The 20,559-nt window shown below is 46.8% G+C and overlaps 1 protein-coding gene across 1 annotated transcript in view; it reads left to right on the top strand.

Moving 5' to 3' along the window:
* CLSTN2 (calsyntenin 2) overlaps positions 1–13,540 on the top strand; it is a 737,086-nt gene extending 723,546 nt beyond the window's left edge. Inside the window, exons 12-17 of the mRNA XM_010858203.1 lie at positions 3,166–3,383; positions 7,824–7,994; positions 8,485–8,630; positions 8,758–8,881; positions 10,138–10,322; positions 12,597–13,540. Of these exons, the coding sequence (XP_010856505.1) occupies positions 3,166–3,383; positions 7,824–7,994; positions 8,485–8,630; positions 8,758–8,881; positions 10,138–10,322; positions 12,597–12,794 (1,042 nt within the window). The 3' untranslated portion in view covers positions 12,795–13,540. The remainder of the gene's footprint in view (positions 1–3,165; positions 3,384–7,823; positions 7,995–8,484; positions 8,631–8,757; positions 8,882–10,137; positions 10,323–12,596) is intronic.
* The last annotated feature ends 7,019 nt before the right edge of the window (positions 13,541–20,559 follow it).

The raw sequence follows: 20,559 nt of genomic DNA, 5'->3' as shown, positions 1-20,559 counted from the left end.
TTCAGGTCTTCTGCCCATCTTTCAGTTGGGTTATCTGTTTTTTGCTGTAGAGTTGTATGAGTTTCTTGCCTATTTTGGGTCTTAACCCCTTACTATATAGTGTATGTGCTCAGTCGTGTCTGACTCTTTGTGACCCCATGGACTACAACCCACCAGGCTCCTGTGTCCATGGAATTTTCCAGGCAGGAATACTGGAGTGGGTTGCCATCTTCTATTCCAGAGGATCTTCCCAACCCAGGGATCAAACCCACATCTCCTGCGTCTCCTGCATTGGGAGGCGGATTCTTTACCACTGTACCACCTGGGAAGTCCTCTTTACTATATACATCATTTGCAAATATCTTCTCCCATTCGTTAGGCTGCCTTTTTATATTGTTGAGAGTTTCCTTCACTGTGCAAAAGCTTTTTAGTTGGATATAGTCCCATGTGTTTATTTTTGCTTTTGTTTCCATTGCCTGACGAGACAGATCCAAAATAATATTGCTGAGACCAATGTCAAAGAGCATACTTTCTGTGTTTGCTTCTAGGAGTTTTATGGTTTCGGGTCTTACTCATTCTGAGTTTGTTTTTGTGTATGATGTGAGAAAGTAGTCCAGTTTGTTTCTTTTGCATGTAGCTGTCCAGTTTTTCCAACATCTATTGAAGCTGTCTTTTCCTCATTTTATATTTTTGCCTCCTTTGTCATTTATTAATTGACCATCTCTGCATGAGCTCAGTTCTGAGCTCTCTATTCTATTGCATTGATCTACATGTCTTTCTTTGTGCCAGTACCATACCTGTTTGGATCACTCTAGATTGGCAGCATGGTCTGAAGTCAGGGAGTGACTTCAGTGACCTTCAGCTTTGTTCCTCTTTGTCAAGACTGTTTTGGCTTTTTGAGATCTTTTAAGGTTTTATACAAATTTTAGAATTTTTTGTTCTAGTTTGGTTAAAAAAAAAAATACCCTTGGCATTGTGATAGAGATTGCATTGACTCTGTAGATTGACTTGTATTAATTCTTCCAATCCATGAACATGCCATACATAACTTTCCATTTGTTTGTAACATCTTTAATTTCTTTCATCAGTGTTTTGTAGTTTCTGAGTACAGACACTCTACCTTCTTAATTAGATTTATCCCTAGGTATTTTATTCTTTCTGATGCAAATGTAAATGGTTTTCTTTTCCTTTTTCTGATAGATCGTTGTTAGTATATAGAAATGCAATAGATTTCTGCATATTAATTTTGTATCCTGCAACTTACTGAATTCATTTATTAGTTCTCATAGATTTTGGTAGCATCTTTAGGATTTTTCTACGTATAGTATCATGCTTCACAAGTGTTTATTAATTGAATTAAATTAAACAACCTAGCCTTGATAGAGTTGCTAAATACAATAAGTATGCAAGAGAAAGAGAAGGCATAGTTCTTGTCCCCAGGGATCAGAGTTAAATTAAGGAGATGAGACTATCACTGTGACATTTAGATAACACCTTTACTGGTCTATCAAATTGTTTCTCAGCCAAACATCTGCCTGGGAGGGCCGCTAGGAAAGGGATCCCAGAAAAACTCCTGAGAAGCATAAAGGGAGTCACCTGGCACCTGGAGCCATTAGGAGGACCCAGAAAGACAGCAAGAAGGGTGGGAAAGATGGGTCTGCTGCCTACCATGTTGCTGGGGCCTGGGACAGATGCCAAAACAGAGCTCACAGATGGCAAATACATCCAACAGTTCTAGTGATGGAGAAAGTGCTCCCACCTCCACACTAAAGGCCACCCCTGGAGGCTACGATAGGGAACAGGTAGCTGACCTCCAGGTCAGCCCTACACTGTAGTGAAGAAGAGACCACACTGCTGGTCTCCAGCTCTAGGACCAGGCTTCCATAAACTGGCAAGGGGAGTGGCTGCTGGTGCCACAAAGGCCAAAAAAATAAAAAGTGGGAGCAAGAGCCCACCACCATGGCCACACCCAGCCCGCCCTGGAGAAAAAGATGGAGTGGCTTAGCCTATCCTGCCCCCAGGAACCTTGCCAAAGGATGTAAGCTGATGGCTCCCACCAGCTGGAGTCCACCATCACTCCCAGAGCGTCCATCTAGACCCTAGGGTTCTCCATGTAGCCTGGGTCTTGGTCGCAAGGAGCAGCAAAGTATGCCAGTGACACACATCCCTGAGGTCTGACGAGAGTGTTAGTCTGTCAGCATTTACTGAGCTCCAACCACGATGCAGGCTCTTGGGTGGCTTCCTATCTACATGTCACCTGCACTCAAGCCTTACTACTATAAGGTAATTATTGTCCCATTGTATAGATAAAGAGACTGAGGTTCACAGGAGTCGTGCTCCCTGCCCAGATCCTCCAAGCCCAGGAGTGGCAGAGTCGGGTGTGGACCCTTGCCTGTCTCACTTCCTAGGCTTTGTTCTTGTTGTCACACCACCCTGGCCCCCAGACATTTTTGTGACAGTGCATCAGGGCAAAGGAGTGTGGTTACAATAGCAGTCTACTGGTACATCTGGAACAGGCACACACGTGTGTGATATCCTCATAGAGAGAGAACACATAACACTGCTCTAGCAGACAGGGGAGACTAGCCCTGGGGTCTCACCTAGGAAGATGGCTGTAACTAACCAGCAAGACAACTTGTTTACTAAATCCTTATGCACAGAGCGAGCAGTTGCTGTCTAATTAATGTTGCTGTTGATTACTTTGTTAAAGGATAATTAAAGGTGGTTTAAGGTTTAATTAACCTTAGTGGTTACTTGTTGCCAGGTATAGAAAATTCCCATTTCTCCTAGAAGTCAATCTTTTTTTATGTCCCTAGATTGCTAGTAGTTTTGACTATATGTGTTCATGTTCAGTCATGTCTGACTCTTTGTGACCCTGTGGACTGTAGCCCACCAGACTCCACTGTCCATGGGATTTCCCAGGCAAGAATACTGGAGTGGGTTGCCATTTCCTACTGCAGGAGATCTTTCTGACCCAGGGATTGAACCCTGTCTCCTGTATCTCTTGCACCGCAGGCGGATTCTTTACCACTTGAGCCAATAATGTAACTTTAAATTTGAATGTCTGCTGACATCATCAGAGGCTCTCAAGCAGTCAGGATGTCTCATTGAGGACTAGAGGTGGCTGCAGGTATCTTGTCCATATTGGATGATGGATGGTTTCAGCAATGACTGCTGTTTCCCCAGGTGCTTTGGAGAAGATGTGTGTATCAGCATCCCCGACATAGATGCCTACGTGATGGTGCTGCAGGCGGTCGAGCCCCAGATCACCCTCCATGGCACAGACCGCTTCTGGAGACCCGCCGCCCAGTTTGAAAGTGCCAGAGGGGTGATCCTCTTCCCTGACATCAAGATTGTGAGCACCTTCACCAAAGCTGAGGCTCCCAGTGACTTGAAGACCACAGGTACAGGTGCATACACTGGGTCGAGGGATGGTAGACCTTAAATTCTCACATAAAGTATGTTTCTTGTTAAATCACACTTCAGGACAACAGTGTTGTTCACCATAGTGGGGCAATCTATAACAGAACAAAAAGTCCTGGAGATAATGCAGATACATAACAGAGGGGAGTGAATGCCTTAGCAAATTGTGGTACCCCCACCTAAGAGGTGATGCCATGGCATCACTGGGTCAATGGACATGAGTTTGAACAAACTCAGGGAGATGGTGAAACACAAACATGGATTGGTGTGCTACAGTCCATGGGGTCGCAAAGAGTCGACACACCTTAGCGACTGAACTGCAACAACATATAAGAGGTATGATGCCGGAGGGGAGGCACTTATGCCAAACTGTAAGTTTAAAAAAAAAAAAAAGCAAGAAGTGAATTAGAGAGTATCTACACACATACTGATCACAACTATGTCAAGAAAAAAAAATACACAGAAAAATGTCTAGAAGGAAACACACTTAGTGCTAACAGTCTCTGAAAAGCAGAATGAGAGCTCATTTGTTTCTACTGTTCACTTTTCTACAACTGCAAAATGTTCTGTAGTAGGCATGTATCATTCTGGTGATCAGAAGAAAAGCTAAAGAAGCTTTAGCTGCATCTTAATATATACATTGGCAACCCACTCCAATGTTCTTGCCTGGAGAATCCCAGGGACAGGGGTGCCTGGTGGGCTGCCATCTCTGGGGTCGCACAGAGTTGGACACGACTGAAGTGACTTAGCAGCAGCAAACATGTCCTTCAGTAATATCACACTCAACTCTCAGGGAACTTTGCAATTGTTCTTTCCAGTGGTTTTATGGTTGGGAGGGCTGTTCAGTAAACATAATTTGAATTACCTGCTAGGAAGAAACACTACATTGATCTGAAATCTATAGTGTATTCAGCTGGTAGAGGAAGAAAGATGGAAAGATAAAGAAAGAAGGCAGGAGACCTCTGGGGCCAGAGCTACGGGAAGAATATGTTTGAGAACCATCTTTGCCTCCTCCTCCAAATGAATATTTTTGACTCTCCATTTCTGCCTCCAAAAGCAGCTGCTAATGATGTGCTAGTGCCAGTGGGGCTGAGACCCTGAAGGACTGCTTCTATAATAATCCTAATTACCCACTGCCTTAATCCACGCTGGTCCCTAGGAATGGGATGCCTGGCAAGGCTGTCCTTCTACGCTTACAAAAATAGATGGTATTGAGCCAACTGTCCAGGCAGAACCATTTTCCAGTTACACTCCAAGGTGAATTGGGTCATGTGATCTTCCCTCTGGTCCTCATTTGGGCTGAAATCAGACAGAAAAAGAGAGACTCTGATTGCACGGGCTGCAGGCCATAGCTAAGAGTATCTGAATTCTCGAGGCCTGACATCAGCATACAGGTAGTCCAGCGACAAGCAATTATATGGGTCCACGTGTCACCTTCTGTTTATGAGAAGTGCATGCAAACCATGTAGCCAAGTGCCTGAGAGCTATTATTAGTACTTTTAAATTTTTACTGTTATGGTTGTAAGAATAATCATTATTGTGGGTGCAGTAAACAAGCAGGTTAATGGCACTTCCACCAGTGACCCTCTCCACCATCCTTCTTCTGCCCCCATGGATTCACTTACTGTGCTGTTTCAGTACCACCGACACACACACCCCTCTCTACCCCAACACCTCTGTGTTAGTTTACACATCTGCTCATGGTCTGTCCTCAGCCTGGAAGGTCCTTCTCTGTCCTATTCCCTATTATTACTGAAAAAAACAGTCTGCCTTCAGTGTCTCCTCCAGAGGGCAGCCCCCAACCACTGGGTCAGCCCCCAGCCTGACCCCAGACTATACACCCCCAACCACTCTGTATGCCCCCCCAACCACTAAGGCTCCCTCTCACACACATTGGCAGGCCCATGGTTGATGATTATCTATTTACTAATAACCAGACAAGGAGCTCCTCCAGGACTAACCATGGCTGATTTTCCAATAAGTTCCTCAGCCCAGAACAGTCCCTTTAGGGCAGTGGGAAGCAGGGAAACTGCCAATGGAACATTTAGCCCATTATGCAAGCACGAGAGAAAAAGAAGATTGTGGGGTCAACACACCTCTGCCTAGAGGGAGCAATCAGTCAACCACGTAGGGTCCTAGGAGCAAAGATGACCCAACCTGACCTCAGAAGAGAAGAATATGGCTCCAGAGAAACCCCAGAAACCATATGCCATTTGAAAGAGAGATATACATGCACCATTATTAATAATAGACCTTGTTAAGTGTTTATTAATGTGATTTTAGATTTTGCCAACAATACACAAAGCCATTGACATTGGCAAGCCTTTTAAAATTAAGCATATGGAATTATTTATTAATAACACATATCCAGTGAGAATAAAAAATATTTTGGGTATTCCTTAAAAATTAAACAAAATAAAATAATTATTTCAAAATAGCTCTCTCATCTTTTGTGAATCCTTTTAAAATTTCTGTTTTCATAAATGTTTAATCATGCACAAAATAAAACAGTCTGCTTAATGATTAAATATACTTATTTAAATGATCTCAGCTCACAAAATTTTTAATAAAGGCCTGCAACATCAAAAACATTTGAAGAGCAACAGCCCAGAGGCTGAGACTTTCGCAAAGTATGAAATCAGAAAGTCATGGTTGGGGACTTCCCTGGTAGGGCTTCCAGGTGGTAAAGAACTAGCCAATGCAGGAGACATAAAAGACATGGGTTCCCTGGGTCAGGAAGATCCCCTGGAGAAGGACATGGCAACCCACTCCAGTATTCTTGCCTGGAGAATCTCACGGACGGAGGAGCCTGGAGGGCTATGGTCCATAGGGTCACAAAGAGTCAGAAATGACTGAAGCGACTTAGCACGCATGCACTAGTGGTCCAGTGGTTAAGATTTGCCTTCCAATGCAGGGGGTGCAGGTTTGTTCTCTGGTCAGGAAGCTAAAATCCCGCATACCTCTAAGCCAAAAAAAAAAAAAAAACACACATAAAACAGAAGCAATATTGTAACAACTTCAATAAAGACTTTAAAAATGATCCACATCAAAAAAATCTTTAAAAACTAAGAAGGTCATGGTTGCCATCCCAGCTCCTCCCCAGCTGTCTGTGTAACCCCAGGCAATCTAGCCCAGTTCATGGACTGTCCATTCCCCACTCAGGGAAATGGGGATAATAATGGTACCTCCTCTAGTGCCTGTCAGGATTTCCTCTGCACTGTGCCTAGCATAAAGCAAAGACTCCACAAACACCAATCACTTTTATTTTAAAGCAGGAGTTTAATTTAGGACTACCAACCTGTCTAGCATTCAAGTACTCAGACATCCTCTGGGAAACTTGGGTGTCATAATATCAGTCAAGGACAGCTAAGCTGACCAGTAGCTTGCCAACTAACCAATTTACTTACTTAATTATATCAACAGTGCACCTCCACTTGAGCAATGTGTCATAATGCAGCTGTCTGTCAGCCTCTGGGTCAGATACTGAGGAGTCAGTCATGCAAAGGGCTTCAGAGAAAATCAGAGTCTATTGGGAACAACAGAGACATACACCATAACCACGTGGGGAAAGCTGTGAGAGCCTCATGGAGGGGCACTCACCTCTGGTCCCAAAGGAGACCAGTTCTTCTTGAGCATCTACTCTGTGCCAGACACCATTTTCATTTTTTTCTTTCCTTTTTTCTTTTTCAAATTATAAAAGTATGATAATACATTTACAGGAGACTTGGAAAATACAGAACAAAGTTACATATAGTTCCACTATTTGTTGTTCACTCACTCAGTTGTGTCCAACTCTTTGTGACTGCAGCTCCACTATATATTACAATTACTTTTTAAGTAGATAAGATTTTTAGTTGGAGTTTCAAAATAAACTCTCAAAAATTAATAGAATGAATAGAAAAGTAGAGGTGATGTAGTAGACCTGAAAAGCACTATGAACCAACTCAACATACTTAAGATTTATACAACTTTCACACAACGGCAGGATACAAATTCTATTCAAGTTCCCATAGACTATAAACTCAGAGACACAGAACATATTAAACAAGGTGCAAATTTTCATAGTTTAAAGGTACTGAAATCATACAGAGCCAGACACTGTTTTCCATCCTCTCAATGCCCTCGCCCTCTTTGTGGATGAGGAAATCAACAGGTAAACTAGACAGGTTCTCAGGAGCAGTGCTAGTACTCAGATTCACATCTTCTGACTGCAGTATTCACGCTCTTCACACAAATTCATGCTGCCCAGCCTCAAGGGCCGCCTGGACATCCATCCGAGCAGAGATGGTGACCTGGGGGGACTTACAGCCTCTGCTCCTGACCCAGCCTGAAACTGGGGTACAGACATGGAGGAGGGGGTGTGTGGGAGCCAATATCTGTGCTGTCCTCATGCCCATGTTTCTCATTGTCTCTTCCCACAGCCCCCAAATCAGCAGTTTTAGAAGAAATGCTTCACAACTTAGATTTCTGTGACATTTTAGTGCTGGGAGGGGACTTGGACCCCAGACAGGAGTGCTTGGAGCTCAACCACAGTGAGCTCCACCAGCGACACCTGGACGCCACCAACTCCACAGCAGGTTACTCCATCTACGGTAAGGTGGTGCTCAATCCTGGACCCAGTGGTCCCCTCTCACCTCCAGGGAGTTGAGTGCAATGGGAGCTCCATCACCTATGGAGGAGGTCAGGAGGGAACACTTGAGCTCAAAGCGTGGACTTCTAGCCCCTCTATGGACAAGCTTCTCCAGCCTCCTCTGGTCCTGGCTTCCATTCCATTCCTGAGGAAGTCTTCTGTAGAAACTAGGCGAAAGCCTGCTCTTATCATATTTGATCTCAGCAAGTATTACAGCAGCATTTGGCAGATTGAGGTCAAACGTTCCAGTGAGAGCCAGTCTACATGGAAAATCTGTGCTTCAGCTTAATTGGTTCCTGGGACGTCTGCTTTCGCACATTGTCTGCCCCTAAATACCCCCAGCTCTTACCCTGGCCGAATTCAGGGGAGACCCGCGCTCTCTGTAGGCACAGTCTGTCTCCACAGCATCTCCTCTTCTGCGTTCTTATGACAGGTGTGGTCTCTTGGCACAGGTGTGGGCTCCATGAGCCGCTACGAGCAGGTGCTGCGTCACATCCGTTACCGCAACTGGCGTCCGGCTGCCCTGGAGTCCCGGCACTTCAGGATCAAGTGCTCAGAACTCAACGGGCGCTACACCAGCAATGAGTTCAACCTGGAGGTGAGTGAGTCCTGCGGTGATGAGGGAAGCCCAGCTCACCCGTTCACTCCCTCATGTATTCAGGAAACTGCCAACACTGGTCCACCGGCCACTCCCCGTCAGAGCACCTTCTCCCTGCTCTTCCCAGGTCAGCGTCCTCCATGAGGTCAGAGTACCGGACAGTGAGCACGTCAACCACCTTATTGCGCAGCCACCATTCCTCCAGTCCGTCCACCACCCGGAGTCCCAGACTAGCATCCAGCACAGTTCAGGTGGGTCACCTGGGGGGAGGGACCTCAGGAGGCCAGGTGGTCATTGCAACTCAACAGTTAGGGTGCAGCAGCCAGAACTGAAGGGGGCACCCAGCTATGGAGAAGCTATGAGACTGGCTCTGAGCTGCTCACAGCCTTGGGAGGGAGCTGGTCAAGTATACAGGGAGTTACAGGCAGTGTAGGATAAAAGATGTTCGCACACAGGGCTGGGGTAAAATTTAGCATCTTTTTAAGCCCAACTCAAAGCTATGCTACGTGGCACTTTCCCTGAACACCTCATGTATGCTCACACACACGACTGCACCATATTGAAAAGGCTCCTACCCTTCCTTCTGTTCCAGCACTTACAATATTGTCTTCCTGTCTGGTGGGCACTTCTCTCTGTCCTGATTGAACTCCACAGTTTCTGGCTCTCAGGGCAGCTGCCCTGTACTTTGATGGAAAAAGAAAGAGATAAAAGAGAGTGTGCATTTATTAAGCACCTGCTGTGTGCCTCTGTGGAAATTCACACAGATGATTTCATTTACGTCTCAAAACTACCCATGGGATAGGAATGATTAAGTATATGTATATATAATCCTATATATAGGATTATAGTTGCTTTACAATGTTGTGTTAGTTTCTACTCTACAGAAAAGTGAATCACCTATACGTAGGTGATTTTTGGATTTTCTTCCCATTTGGATCACCACAGCATTGAGCAGAGTTCCCTGTGCTATACAGTTGGTTCTCATTAGTTATCTACTTTATACATAGTACCAAATTACAGCATTGTTTACAATAATCAGGGCACGGAAACAACCTACCCGTCCATCAGCAGAGGAGTGGATAAAGATGTGGCATACATACATGCAATGGAGTATTACTCAGCCATAAAGAGGAACAAAACTGGGTCATTTGTAGAGCTGTGGCTGGACCTAGGATGTCCTACAGAGTAAAGTAAGTCAGAAAGATAAAAACAAATATGGTATATTAAAGCATTATGTGGAATCTGAAAAAATTGGTATAGATAATCTTATTTACAAAGCAGAAATAGAGACATAGATGCAGGCAATAAACATATGATTAAGTCTATTACATTATCGATAGATGACAAAAGAGAAGCCCAGAGAGACTAAGGTGCTGACCCAGAGTCCTCCAGCTGAGGTACGTGTAGGCAGATTTTAAGCTACACGTGAATGTTTCAATCATGCTGCATCCCGAGAGTAAGCTAGTCCTTTGCTCACTATGCCATGTGAATTCCTTCCTCGTTCCAGTGGTCCCAAGCATTGCCACAGTGGTCATCATCATCTCCGTGTGCATGCTAGTGTTTGTCGTGGCCATGGGCGTGTACCGGGTCCGGATCGCCCACCAGCACTTCATCCAAGAGACTGAGGCTGCCAAGGAAGCAGAGATGGACTGGGACGATTCTGCACTCACTATCACGGTCAACCCCATGGAGGTGATCCTCAGGCAGGGACTGGGAGCTTGAAGCGGGATGTCTCTCCTCCACTGGGTTCCATCCATTCTGTGCCAGAAGCCCTGTCCAGCTAGCCTAATCCCACTCATCCTTCCCTTCTCTGGGCTCCTCCAGCCCTCTCAACTTGAATGGTCCACACTTTGCCACCCACTGCATGTACTGCTCAAAAACCTGTGAACTGCTCTCAGCCAACAAACAGAACCAGACATTTCTTAAGCCAAGCAGCAAAGTGGTGTCTGTCCCTGGCCTCTCCCATAGTCTTTAACTCAGAGCTGACTCATACTCAGGGACTCAGGATTGAATTTTTATTAGCTACCAGTATAAATTAGGTGGCTATGCTCCATCTGCCTGCAAAGCTCACTTAGAGGCTCAGAGTAGGTAAATACAAAAACACAATGCTAACAGCTGCCATTTATTGAGCACCCATCATGCCAGAACTGTCCTGGGTCCTCAGTGCACACGTCACCTCATTTAATCTTCCCAGCAACCTGCGATGTAGGAGTCCCAATCCTCATTTACCAATGTGGGACCAACTCAGGGAGGCAAAGTAAAGTGTTCAGGCTCCCATAACTGGTAATGTCAGCACCAGTATTCAAACTCACCACTGCCTGATTCTAAAGTTCTTATTGTCCTAATTGGCCATCAGCTCCCCAAATCTACACGAGTGTCCAGTGCTCCTGATCTGGGCATATGAATACCAACAAAAGCCACTTCCATTGTGCCCTTTGGTCTGCCCATGGGTGCTGGGTGGAGGGAAAGGCTGGAGCAGGAAAGCAAGGTGGCCACTGGCCATCGAGGTGCCACTGAGAAATGAAGTGTCCTAGCCTGTCCCCAGTTTCCCTCCCACCTGGCTTCACACTTCAGTTTCAGAGCCAGTGTGCTGATGAAGCTTCCATCAGGTGCTAAGGTGTAATGCTAAGTGCATCAGTGTGGGCCCCCAGCATTTCCACCCTCATAGAACTGAGCCTCGGGTGTGGGATGCAATGCAAGATCATTATGCCTGAAGCAGTCTGATTACCTGACCAAAGTGTGCTTGCCAAGGGCTAACCTGGCAGTCAGTGAAGCAGGAGTAGGGCAAGCCTTTGGGGCTGGAGTGTCCAGGGAAGACTTCTTGGAGCCTAAGAGAGACCTTGAAGAATGGGTAGGATTTAGGGGGAGGTAAAGGTAGAAGAGAAAACACTGCAGAAAAGGGATGAAGACAGGCATGGGTGCGTGTCTTTTATGGCTAGTTTATCAACTCAAAGGATAAATCCAGATATCAAATTTTACTGGAATCACCAAAAAGCTCAGGGGAGGGGATAAGACTGGAAAAGAGTGGAGTGGAGTTTAGGACACAAGTCAGGTGACGAAGGGCAGGCAAGGAAAATGAGGACCGTGAACTTTGCCTTCTGGAAGGAGTATTTTTGAGGGGCAGCACACCTGAATCTTGGCTTAGAAGACCTTCTGCTCCCAGAGATATTATTTTCCCACCTGGAAAAGGGATACAAACTTAAATGTCATTCTCTCACTGAGAAGCAAGTCACTAAAGACTTGGAAAGTTCCATGTAAATAGGTTCCAGAAATGCCAGAAAACAAACCTTAACCCAGGACTTCCCTGGTGGTCCAGTGGTTAAGACCCCACCTTCCAATGCACAGGGGTGCAGATTTGATCCCTGGTCAAGGAACCAGGGTCCCACATGCTGTGGGGTTCTGCCCAAAATGTAAGTGTGTTAGTGTTAGTCACTCAGTCATGTCTGACTCACTGCGACCCCATGGACTGTAGCCTACCAGGCTCATCTGTCTGTGGAATTCTCCAGACAAGAATACTGGAGTAGGTTCCCTTCTCCAGGGGATCTTCCTGACCCAGGGATCAAATCCAGGTCTCCCACACTGTAGGCAGATTCTTTGCCATCTGAGCCACCAGAGAAGTCCACCAAAAATTTAAAACAAAACAAGACAACAAGGACAAAACCTTAGCCCAAAAGGTTCACTGGATGATGGATGGGATGAACTTAAATGCGCAGTACCTAAAACACAACAATTTACCTTAAGTCTGGGTCTTGGAATTCACCATTTCTTGTCTTTTCCTTAGTCCTCCGACTGGTCTTTCTCCAGAGGACTTCCCTTCCAAAGTCCATCTCCTGGCCCAAGGGTTTAGCATTAAGGGAAGTTCCAAGGGGCCCTAATTATCTCCTTAATGGAGAGAGAGACTTAAGCGCCAACACGGCTTCTGTCTGATCCATGATGAGCATTTCCCTTCTCTCTCCTGACATCCAGAAACACGGAGCCCCAGGGCGTGGGGAAGAGGAGACCGAGGAAGAGGAGGAGGAGGAAGCGGAGGAAGACAGCTCCAGCAGCAGCGAGTCCGAGGGCAGCGAAGAGGAGGAGGAGGAAGGGGCGGGCAGGGGCAGACACGGGCAGAGTGGAGCCAGGCAAGCCCAGCTGGAGTGGGACGACTCCACCCTCCCCTACTAGTTCCCCGGGGCCACGCCCACCCACCTGTCCGTTTTGTAAGCCCTGCCCCGATGTACACCCCAGCCTACCACATGTCGCCTCTGATTTCCATGATGGTCCCGGCAGGCCTTCCCCAACATTCTGGAACCCATGTTTTACGCCCTGGGCACAGCTCGTGTCCCAGTCCTGGGGCAGTTTCCAGAAGCCCAGCGTCATCCTCAGTGGGGATTTTGGGGTGAACTTTTTCCTGTGGCCCCCACTTCTCTGGCCCTGGGCTCACCCAGCATTCTGTTAACCAAATCTGTGGGTTCTTTCTGTTTGCTCCTCCCTGTAGGGGAGAAGATCAGCCTTTATGTTGCTCCCCAACTGGGGCTCCGCGTCCCCAGGGCTCTTAGGTTCCAACCCACTGTGCGAACACGGACTCCATGTTCTCTCCAAACAGTCTGGCAGGTTCTCCTCACCTGACTGTCTAGGCTGCTTCCTACAGGCAGGGTGGTCAGACTACACACACGGGAGGTCTAAGTCCTCTGCACATCAAAGGAACATCCTTACCCAGGTGGAATTAAGTTTGCAGGACAGGTTGGCTTGGGCTCCCCTCACCCCCACACACATCCACTCTCTCATTTTGGAGAGCCTTTTCCTTTGTTCTTCTTGAGGCCATAGAAGCTTATATGAAAAGTCCAAAACCAAGAATAGGTCCTTGGCCACAGCAGGGCCTGGTTCCCGCCAAAGCGCTCTGAGAACCTGCCTTGCTGGCAGCCACTGAGACCTGCAGGGCTGCCCTACTGGCAGCTCCCACCACAGGACACCATGGAGGCCAGAAAGCATTCCACACAGCTACTGCCCCCGGCAGCAACTGAGACAAGCCTACAGCTGGGGAGCAGAAGGAAGGGCTGAGGAGATGGTACGACTGGGCTGCATGGTGGACACAGAGCTGGGTGACGAGGGTGGCTGGGCCCTCCCAGGCCAGAAGGTGGCCCGGAAGTGGACAAGGCTCTCACGGTCTAGTCTTAGGGTCCCTCATCCCCTAGTTCACAGTTCTGCCTCTTGAGAAGATACATTCCTCTTGGATGTATTGGAACAAGCATGGACTGCTTTGAGTCTAAAACAAGAGTTTGGAGATTAAACTGCTAGGAATTAGAAGCATGTTTGCCGTAATAACAGCTTCTTTTTTCTTCTCAGAAAGGGAGCAGTGCTTTAGGTGGATGGCAGATATATCCAAAAACCTAGTTTCTTTCTTTCTGCTTTTTTTAAATAAGAAAATCTTTTCCATCTCCATCTTAACGTGGACACTTTTGGAGGAGAGTTGTTGCTATAGTAACTGGTCTGTGATCTTTTGTGGCCAAGAAGATAGCAGGCAAGAACTAGAGCTGTTACAGGACTTCCACGAGGCTCTGCAAATGTCTTTGTTTCAAATGTCTTGGGCTTTTTTGTCCTTAGTATGTATGATCTATCGCCGAACTCTCCCCACACCCATCCCCCAACCATCTCATATTGGCTTGGCACAGCAATAGAGCTGGTCCACAGGCACAGAGCATTCAGGATCAAAAGAAAGTTCAGAATCTATTCACTCTGTTTGCTGTGTTACCAACTCAGAGAGAACTTATGAAGGGGGACCACCATCAGTGTCCTTTAGTGACAGGTCTTTCTGATTCGAGGAAACCTTCTGATTTGAGGGAACCACCTTAGGCGGCTTTTTCCATCACCTAGAGTGATTTTTGCATCTCTTCTCTCCTTCAAGCCTCCAGGTATCCCATGAGGTAGAGGGGACATCTATTATTAGACCCATTTTCATGTTGAGTAAACTGAGCTTCAGAGATTCAGCATCTTGCTCAGAGTTTTTCTGACGCATCAACTAGATGGGACTCCCCACCATCCACTCCTTGCCTAGGGCCTGCCACTCTGATTCTACTTATTTGTGTTCATGAACTAAGAGGCGTTGCTGGGAATCTGCTGTGTGCTAAGCGCTCTACCAGCAGCTGTGGGAAAGGAAGAAAGCAGACAATAAACCCCTCCTCCCCTTAGAGGACTTGATAGCTGCAGAGGAGAAATAGGCATAGAAATCACGTAAGAGACAAATGCAGAGGGAGAGGGAGAAGTCGCAGGAAGAAGAGGGACTCATTCGCAAACTCAACCCATGCTCTCATTTTTCCCTTCTTAGAAGCACCGGCAGAAGTTTGGGGTTTTCTATTCATTGAATGGAAATAGACGCCTCTGTGAATTTCCCCAATAGCCCTTTTCTATCAGGCTGGGTCTATGCATCTACTAGAAGAAAATCTCAGGTTTTTACTCCTTACAATCCCCTTAGTTAAATAAAGAGATCCTTTAATTGGGCCTTCAGGAGCTAACAGAATTCTTGCAAAATTATAACAGTAAAATGAATACTGTATGGATATGTTTAAAGCCAATTCCTTTGGAATTGGATTTTTGTTTAAAATATTTAATTCTGGTGTTCAGGAGGTGCTTGCTTCTGCTAGGTCTTTTGGTTTGGCTGGGGTGGGGAAGGTGGTCCCCATGCCCTCCACTGCCTCCAATGGCTACCTCACTTATTTATGGCTGAGTGAGCTGTTTGGGGCACATGAAACCATTATACGTTTGGGGGCTTTGGGAGGGACGGGAGCAGGTGAAAGTGGCACTTGGCCAGGGCAGCTCAGCCGATTCACTTGTGACAGGACTCATATGTAGAGAAACAGCGGGGTCAAGTCAGAGCCCTTTCTGTCTACTCCCACTGTGGGAGATCAGCCTGCATTGCCAGCGCTGAGGACGAGGCCCTTGAGATGATGCTGCTGGATCTGTGAGCATGTATAGTGTTCCCAGTGCCGAACTCAGCACCACAGGTGAGAACAAGAAGGGGCAATTATATAAAAGTAACAGAAGCTTCAGGGAGTATCCAGGTGAGTGGTGAGTAACATAACTTGCCATCCCCCAAGGATTCTAACCACAGGTGGAAAATGCCATTCATCAGCCCAGCGTTTTCCAGTCTCCATCTGCTGGCATCTGGGAATCCAAACTCCCAGATGGCTGGATACCCTGTGGCCTCTCATCCAGGCAGCAGCAGCAGCAGATGTCCATCTGGACAGGGAGGAACAGCTGAGCAGTTTGTCCACAGGACAGACTTTTGCTCATCTTGCCAAGCAGATGATCAGATCCTGCTCTCTGAAGATTGAAAACACATAGGCTGAAAACTCAGGTGACAAGAAGAGAAGGAAGAGGTTAATGGAAAAGGCTAGTACAGAATGAGTTGCCCTAGTGGAGTAAAGCAATCAACTAGTTGGCCACCTGCGTTAAATAATACTAAGTACACTCTAATAAGTTTCATCAAGTGCTATAAATCTGACTGAGGCCTCAGTTCATCTAGTTACCAAAAATGTGATTTCAGTGGGTTCTGCTTTCACCACCTCTGTCTTAAATATATACAACTATTCTATCAAGCAGGGCTTAGCCCACACAGCTCTGCTTGTAGTATGGGCTGTGGCTTGGCAGACGTGGACCCTGCAGGGAGATGGACTCCTGGAAGGGAAGTAATGTATCCTGTTCTTATACATATGGCAGGATTGGCAAGCTTCACCTGGAAGGAGCCAGTTGGTAGATATTTTGGATTTTTCAGGCCATAAGGTCTCTGTCACAAGTATTCTCCCCTGCCATGGTAGCATGAACCAGCCACAGACAATACACTTAAATGGATGAATATGGCTATATTAAAAAAAAAAAAAAAAAACCTATTTATGAACACTAAAAAAAATCAGGCAATTTGAATTCATATTATTGTCAGATGTCACAAAAATTTATTACTTGTTTGACTTCTATTTTCCAGTACTTAAAAACAGAAATAACTTTCTGAGTCCATCAGGTCAGTTCAGTCGCTCAGTCATGTCTGACTCTTTGCGATCCCATGAACCGCAGCATGCCAGGCCTCCCTGTCCATCACCAACTCCCAGAGTTTACTCAAACTCATGTTCATTGAGTCAGTGATGCCATCTAACCATCTCATCCTCTGTCGTCCCCTTCTCCTCCTGCCTTCAATCTTTCCCAACATCAGGGTCTTTTCAAATGAGTCAGCTCTTCGTATCAGGTGGCCAAAATATTGGAGTTTCAGCTTCAATATCAGTCCTTCCAATGAACACTCAGGACTGATTTCCTTTAGGATGGACTGGTTAGATCTCCTTGCATGGTCCTTACAAAAACTAGCAGCTGGCCAGATTCGGCCCAGGGGCCACAATTTGCACACCTCAACTGTGTGTGTGTGGGAAGCAGCCTTCCAGCCTTTCATTTGCCAAGAAAAAGCAGATATCTTAGGCCCTCCCATAAACTGCTCAGGGGTCTTTGCCTCCAAAATGAACAGCAAACAATGCATAGTCCTTAACTAAACTGTTTTTAAAATCCATGTTCCAGAGGGAAAACAAAAACCAAAACCGAATATAACTTGTTACTCGTTGAATTGACTCAAGCTCAGGCAAGCATTTGTCAAGAGCCAAAAGCCTGGGATCCAGGAACCCACTGACCACTGAGCTAAGTGCTGGCTCCCAGGTGCGGGGCCTTCCCCCAACAACTCAGCCCGTAATGGTTTCTAAGCAGGAATGTTCATTATCTCAGACTGATTTCCATTCAGCCCTGCTCATGCCATTGCTATAAAAATGATCTTAAAGACTTGTGACTGTTTAAATCAATACAGCATAATCAGTAGAAAGTCCAGCTGGGCACACTTCAAAATTAGCAGTCTTCTCGGCTGTATGAGTCAACACTAGCCAAAGGAAGAAAAGGAGAACAGGAGAACTTTCTTCTTAACCATCCCCTTATTTGAATTAACCAAATCGGTTTTACTTAAAACAAAACAAAACAAAAACTGAGAGAGCTGGTCTAATCCTTTGAAAAAAATGTACCAGTGCAATGTAGATGCTTTTCAGGGAAGACCATCCTGAGGCCTTTGTGGGACCCCAAAACCTACTGTGATGCACTCTGGCAGGCTGTGGATACTATAGCATTCTCCATTGGCATCAGACGTTTATCCAGGCTGAGAAGCCAAAGCCCTGGGCACAATTTAATTTTCACATTACCACTCTCTGTTGTCCAGCAGTAGGCAAAGGCAATGAGTAATGAAAGTTTTGAAGTCTACTCCAGCACCTTCAATTTCCTGCCCTTATTTGCTTTACTTTATAAATTTATTCTGTACCTGCTTTATAGATCTTGCTCTGGTTTTCCTTGGAGCGCCAACCAGAAAGAAGAGTTGGCTTAGTAAGAAGTAGGTTAGAAGCCAAACTTGACTCTTCCAGGGAGAGGAAAAGAGACAGAAGATGTTACCTTCATGAGCGCCTCAGAAAGCAATCAGACACCACCCTGTATGCCATGAGCGAACAGATGGGATTCTGTGTTTGCAGCTCTTTTTGATGTAATTCAGCAAACCCTTGCTCAGCCCCTGTGGCATGCCAGGCCCTGTGCCAGGAATGGGGAAGGGAGGATGGATGAGTGGTGGCCCTACCCGTGAGGATCTTTCGAGCTGCTGGGATGTTTCCTCTGCCCTGTTGGAGGCTGTCCACGAGCAGTCAGGATGGTGGGGACAGAAGTTGGGATTGGGAGAGGGGGATAACTTGCTTTGGCAGTTCTCCAACTGTGTCAGGTGGTAGGTGGGAACCCCGCCACACATTGCTGAGGCCAAGTAGAGAACTTTCGAGGGATGTAGGCAGTCCTATCCTACATGTTTCTTAATTCCAGCCCGTTGATTCAGCTCACCTGGAAGCCAGTCACCTGGAAGCCAGTCACCCTGCCTACAGGGCAGAAATAGCATGGCCAAGGGCTGAGTTTCAGTGAAACCAGCCAAAGGAAGTTCTTACGTAGAAACAGCAGGCAGCCAGACATTGGAAGTTAGGAAGGGTAACCCAGGTCCAGGAGCCAGCATGAGCCTAGGTCTACAGCCGTGGAATAGCCCGGGGCTTGGAGGTCCCAGGTTAGAGCTGAAGAAGGAAAAATGGCTGAGTTGGGAGGGCCTACTGCGGGTTCACACCCCATCCTATGGAATCCAGGCTCTCAAGGTGTCCTTAGGCCAAGGCAGTAGCATCACCTGGGATCAAATGGTAAATACAAATTCCTGGACCCCACCTAAGACCTGCTGAACCAGAAACCGGGGTGGTATCTGGCGCCTGTGTTTTAAGGAGCTCTCTGATTCTGATGCGCGCTAAGGTTTCAGAGCCACTGATCCAGAGGATGAGAAGAAAGATTAAAGCTGGCATTGGGAGCCGATGACTATTAACAAGATTCAAAAAAAAAAAATGTGTACTGATGAGAATGCTGAAGCAGACTGCCATCTCTCCTGGGCCCTCCCAGGCTCTAATCCACTCTCTGAGTCAGTGGTTTCAGGAAACCCTGGTCCTAGTCCCCATTCCGCTCCTCCCCTAGGGCATGAACCATTCGCTGCTGGTCTGGCCCCACTCATCCTGGAGAAAGACAGCCCAGGAGAAGCTGCAGTGAGGCCACCCAGCCCTAGGGAGGCCACCTTAAAGGGTCCTATAAGCTGAGTGGCCTCCTCCACATCTGTATTTTAAGGGGAAACAATTAAACTGTAGTACGCTGGTGGAGTGGCCCAGGGCCTGGCGGGAGTGGAGCCGGGTCAGTTAAGGACACAGCCAGGTGATTGTAGCATGGCTCCATTTGTAATGAGATGGGGCCATGTGGTGTCACATGCAGCCACTAAATCGGATGGTGAATGAATGGCTTTTCTTGGAAGGGAAGTAACTCACTCTGGATGCTACTGAAAGTAGAAAACAAAACCCCAAAACAAACCTACAGCCTTCCCTACAGACAATGTCTTGGCCCTCGAATTTCTAAGACCTGCAAAGGTGCCAGGCTCCACCAATACCCTTTTACCCCATCAACTGGATCCCTGAGGTCCACCTTTTATTGATTAAGCTTCTTGATTTAGGCTTAAACTGTGAGGGTCCACAAACCTTTGGAAGGAACTAGTTGGTGCCCTATTAGTCATTTACACCTAGCTCTGGGCTTCCCTGGTGGCTCAAAGCATCTGCCTGCAGTGCGGGAGACCCAGGTTCTATCCCTGGGTTGGGAAGATCTCCTGGAGAAGGAAATGGCAACCCACTCCAGTACTCTTGCCTGGAAAATTCTATGGACTGAGGAGCCTGGGGTGCTACAGTCCATGGGCTTGCAGAGTCGGACACGACTGAGCGACTTCACTTTCTGGGGTACTGATCTGTCTTCATGTATGGATTTTTGGGAATCAGAGGATGGGGTGCTGCGCCTTGGGGTGGAAGCACAGAGGAGAAATGGGCTGGGAAGGAGCCCAGATGCATGACCTCAGAGATCCAGCATCTACTGTTTAACTCCTACAAACTCCCATCCCCTCCTGATCGGACTCATTCCTGGTCCTCTTAGCCATCTCCTTGCTGATACCTCCCAAATGCCACCCATCCCCTCCCAGGACACCTCCATTTCTCCAATCCAGCTTGGAAAAGATCTTCTAATTAAATGTCCAGTGTCCTAAGACCACAGAGATCCTATCGGGAATAACTCATCTCTCATAGATAAGAGTATACTAACAAGGATGAATGGGGCTGGCCAGTTGTGTGCTGGGGGGCGGGGGGAGAACCAGCCAGGCCCAAGAGGGGAAGGTAAAGCATTCTTTCATGTCACTTAGATCCAGGAGAGCCTCTGTTCACAGCTGGCCTCTCTTTGTGAGTTTTCTCATGAAACATTTCTCGCCCATGACCTTAAGGCGAGGTTATATGTTTCCCTGAGGTTAGTCACTTATTACAAAGGCTCCCGTGGGACAAAACCTCCT

This window comes from Bison bison, unplaced genomic scaffold (genome assembly GCF_000754665.1).
Source record: "Bison bison bison isolate TAMUID 2011002044 unplaced genomic scaffold, Bison_UMD1.0 scf7180017864384, whole genome shotgun sequence".
NCBI lineage: Eukaryota > Metazoa > Chordata > Mammalia > Artiodactyla > Bovidae > Bison > Bison bison.
The sequence above is the reverse complement of the archived record's forward strand: the minus strand, read 5'-3'. Positions and strand labels throughout refer to the sequence as shown.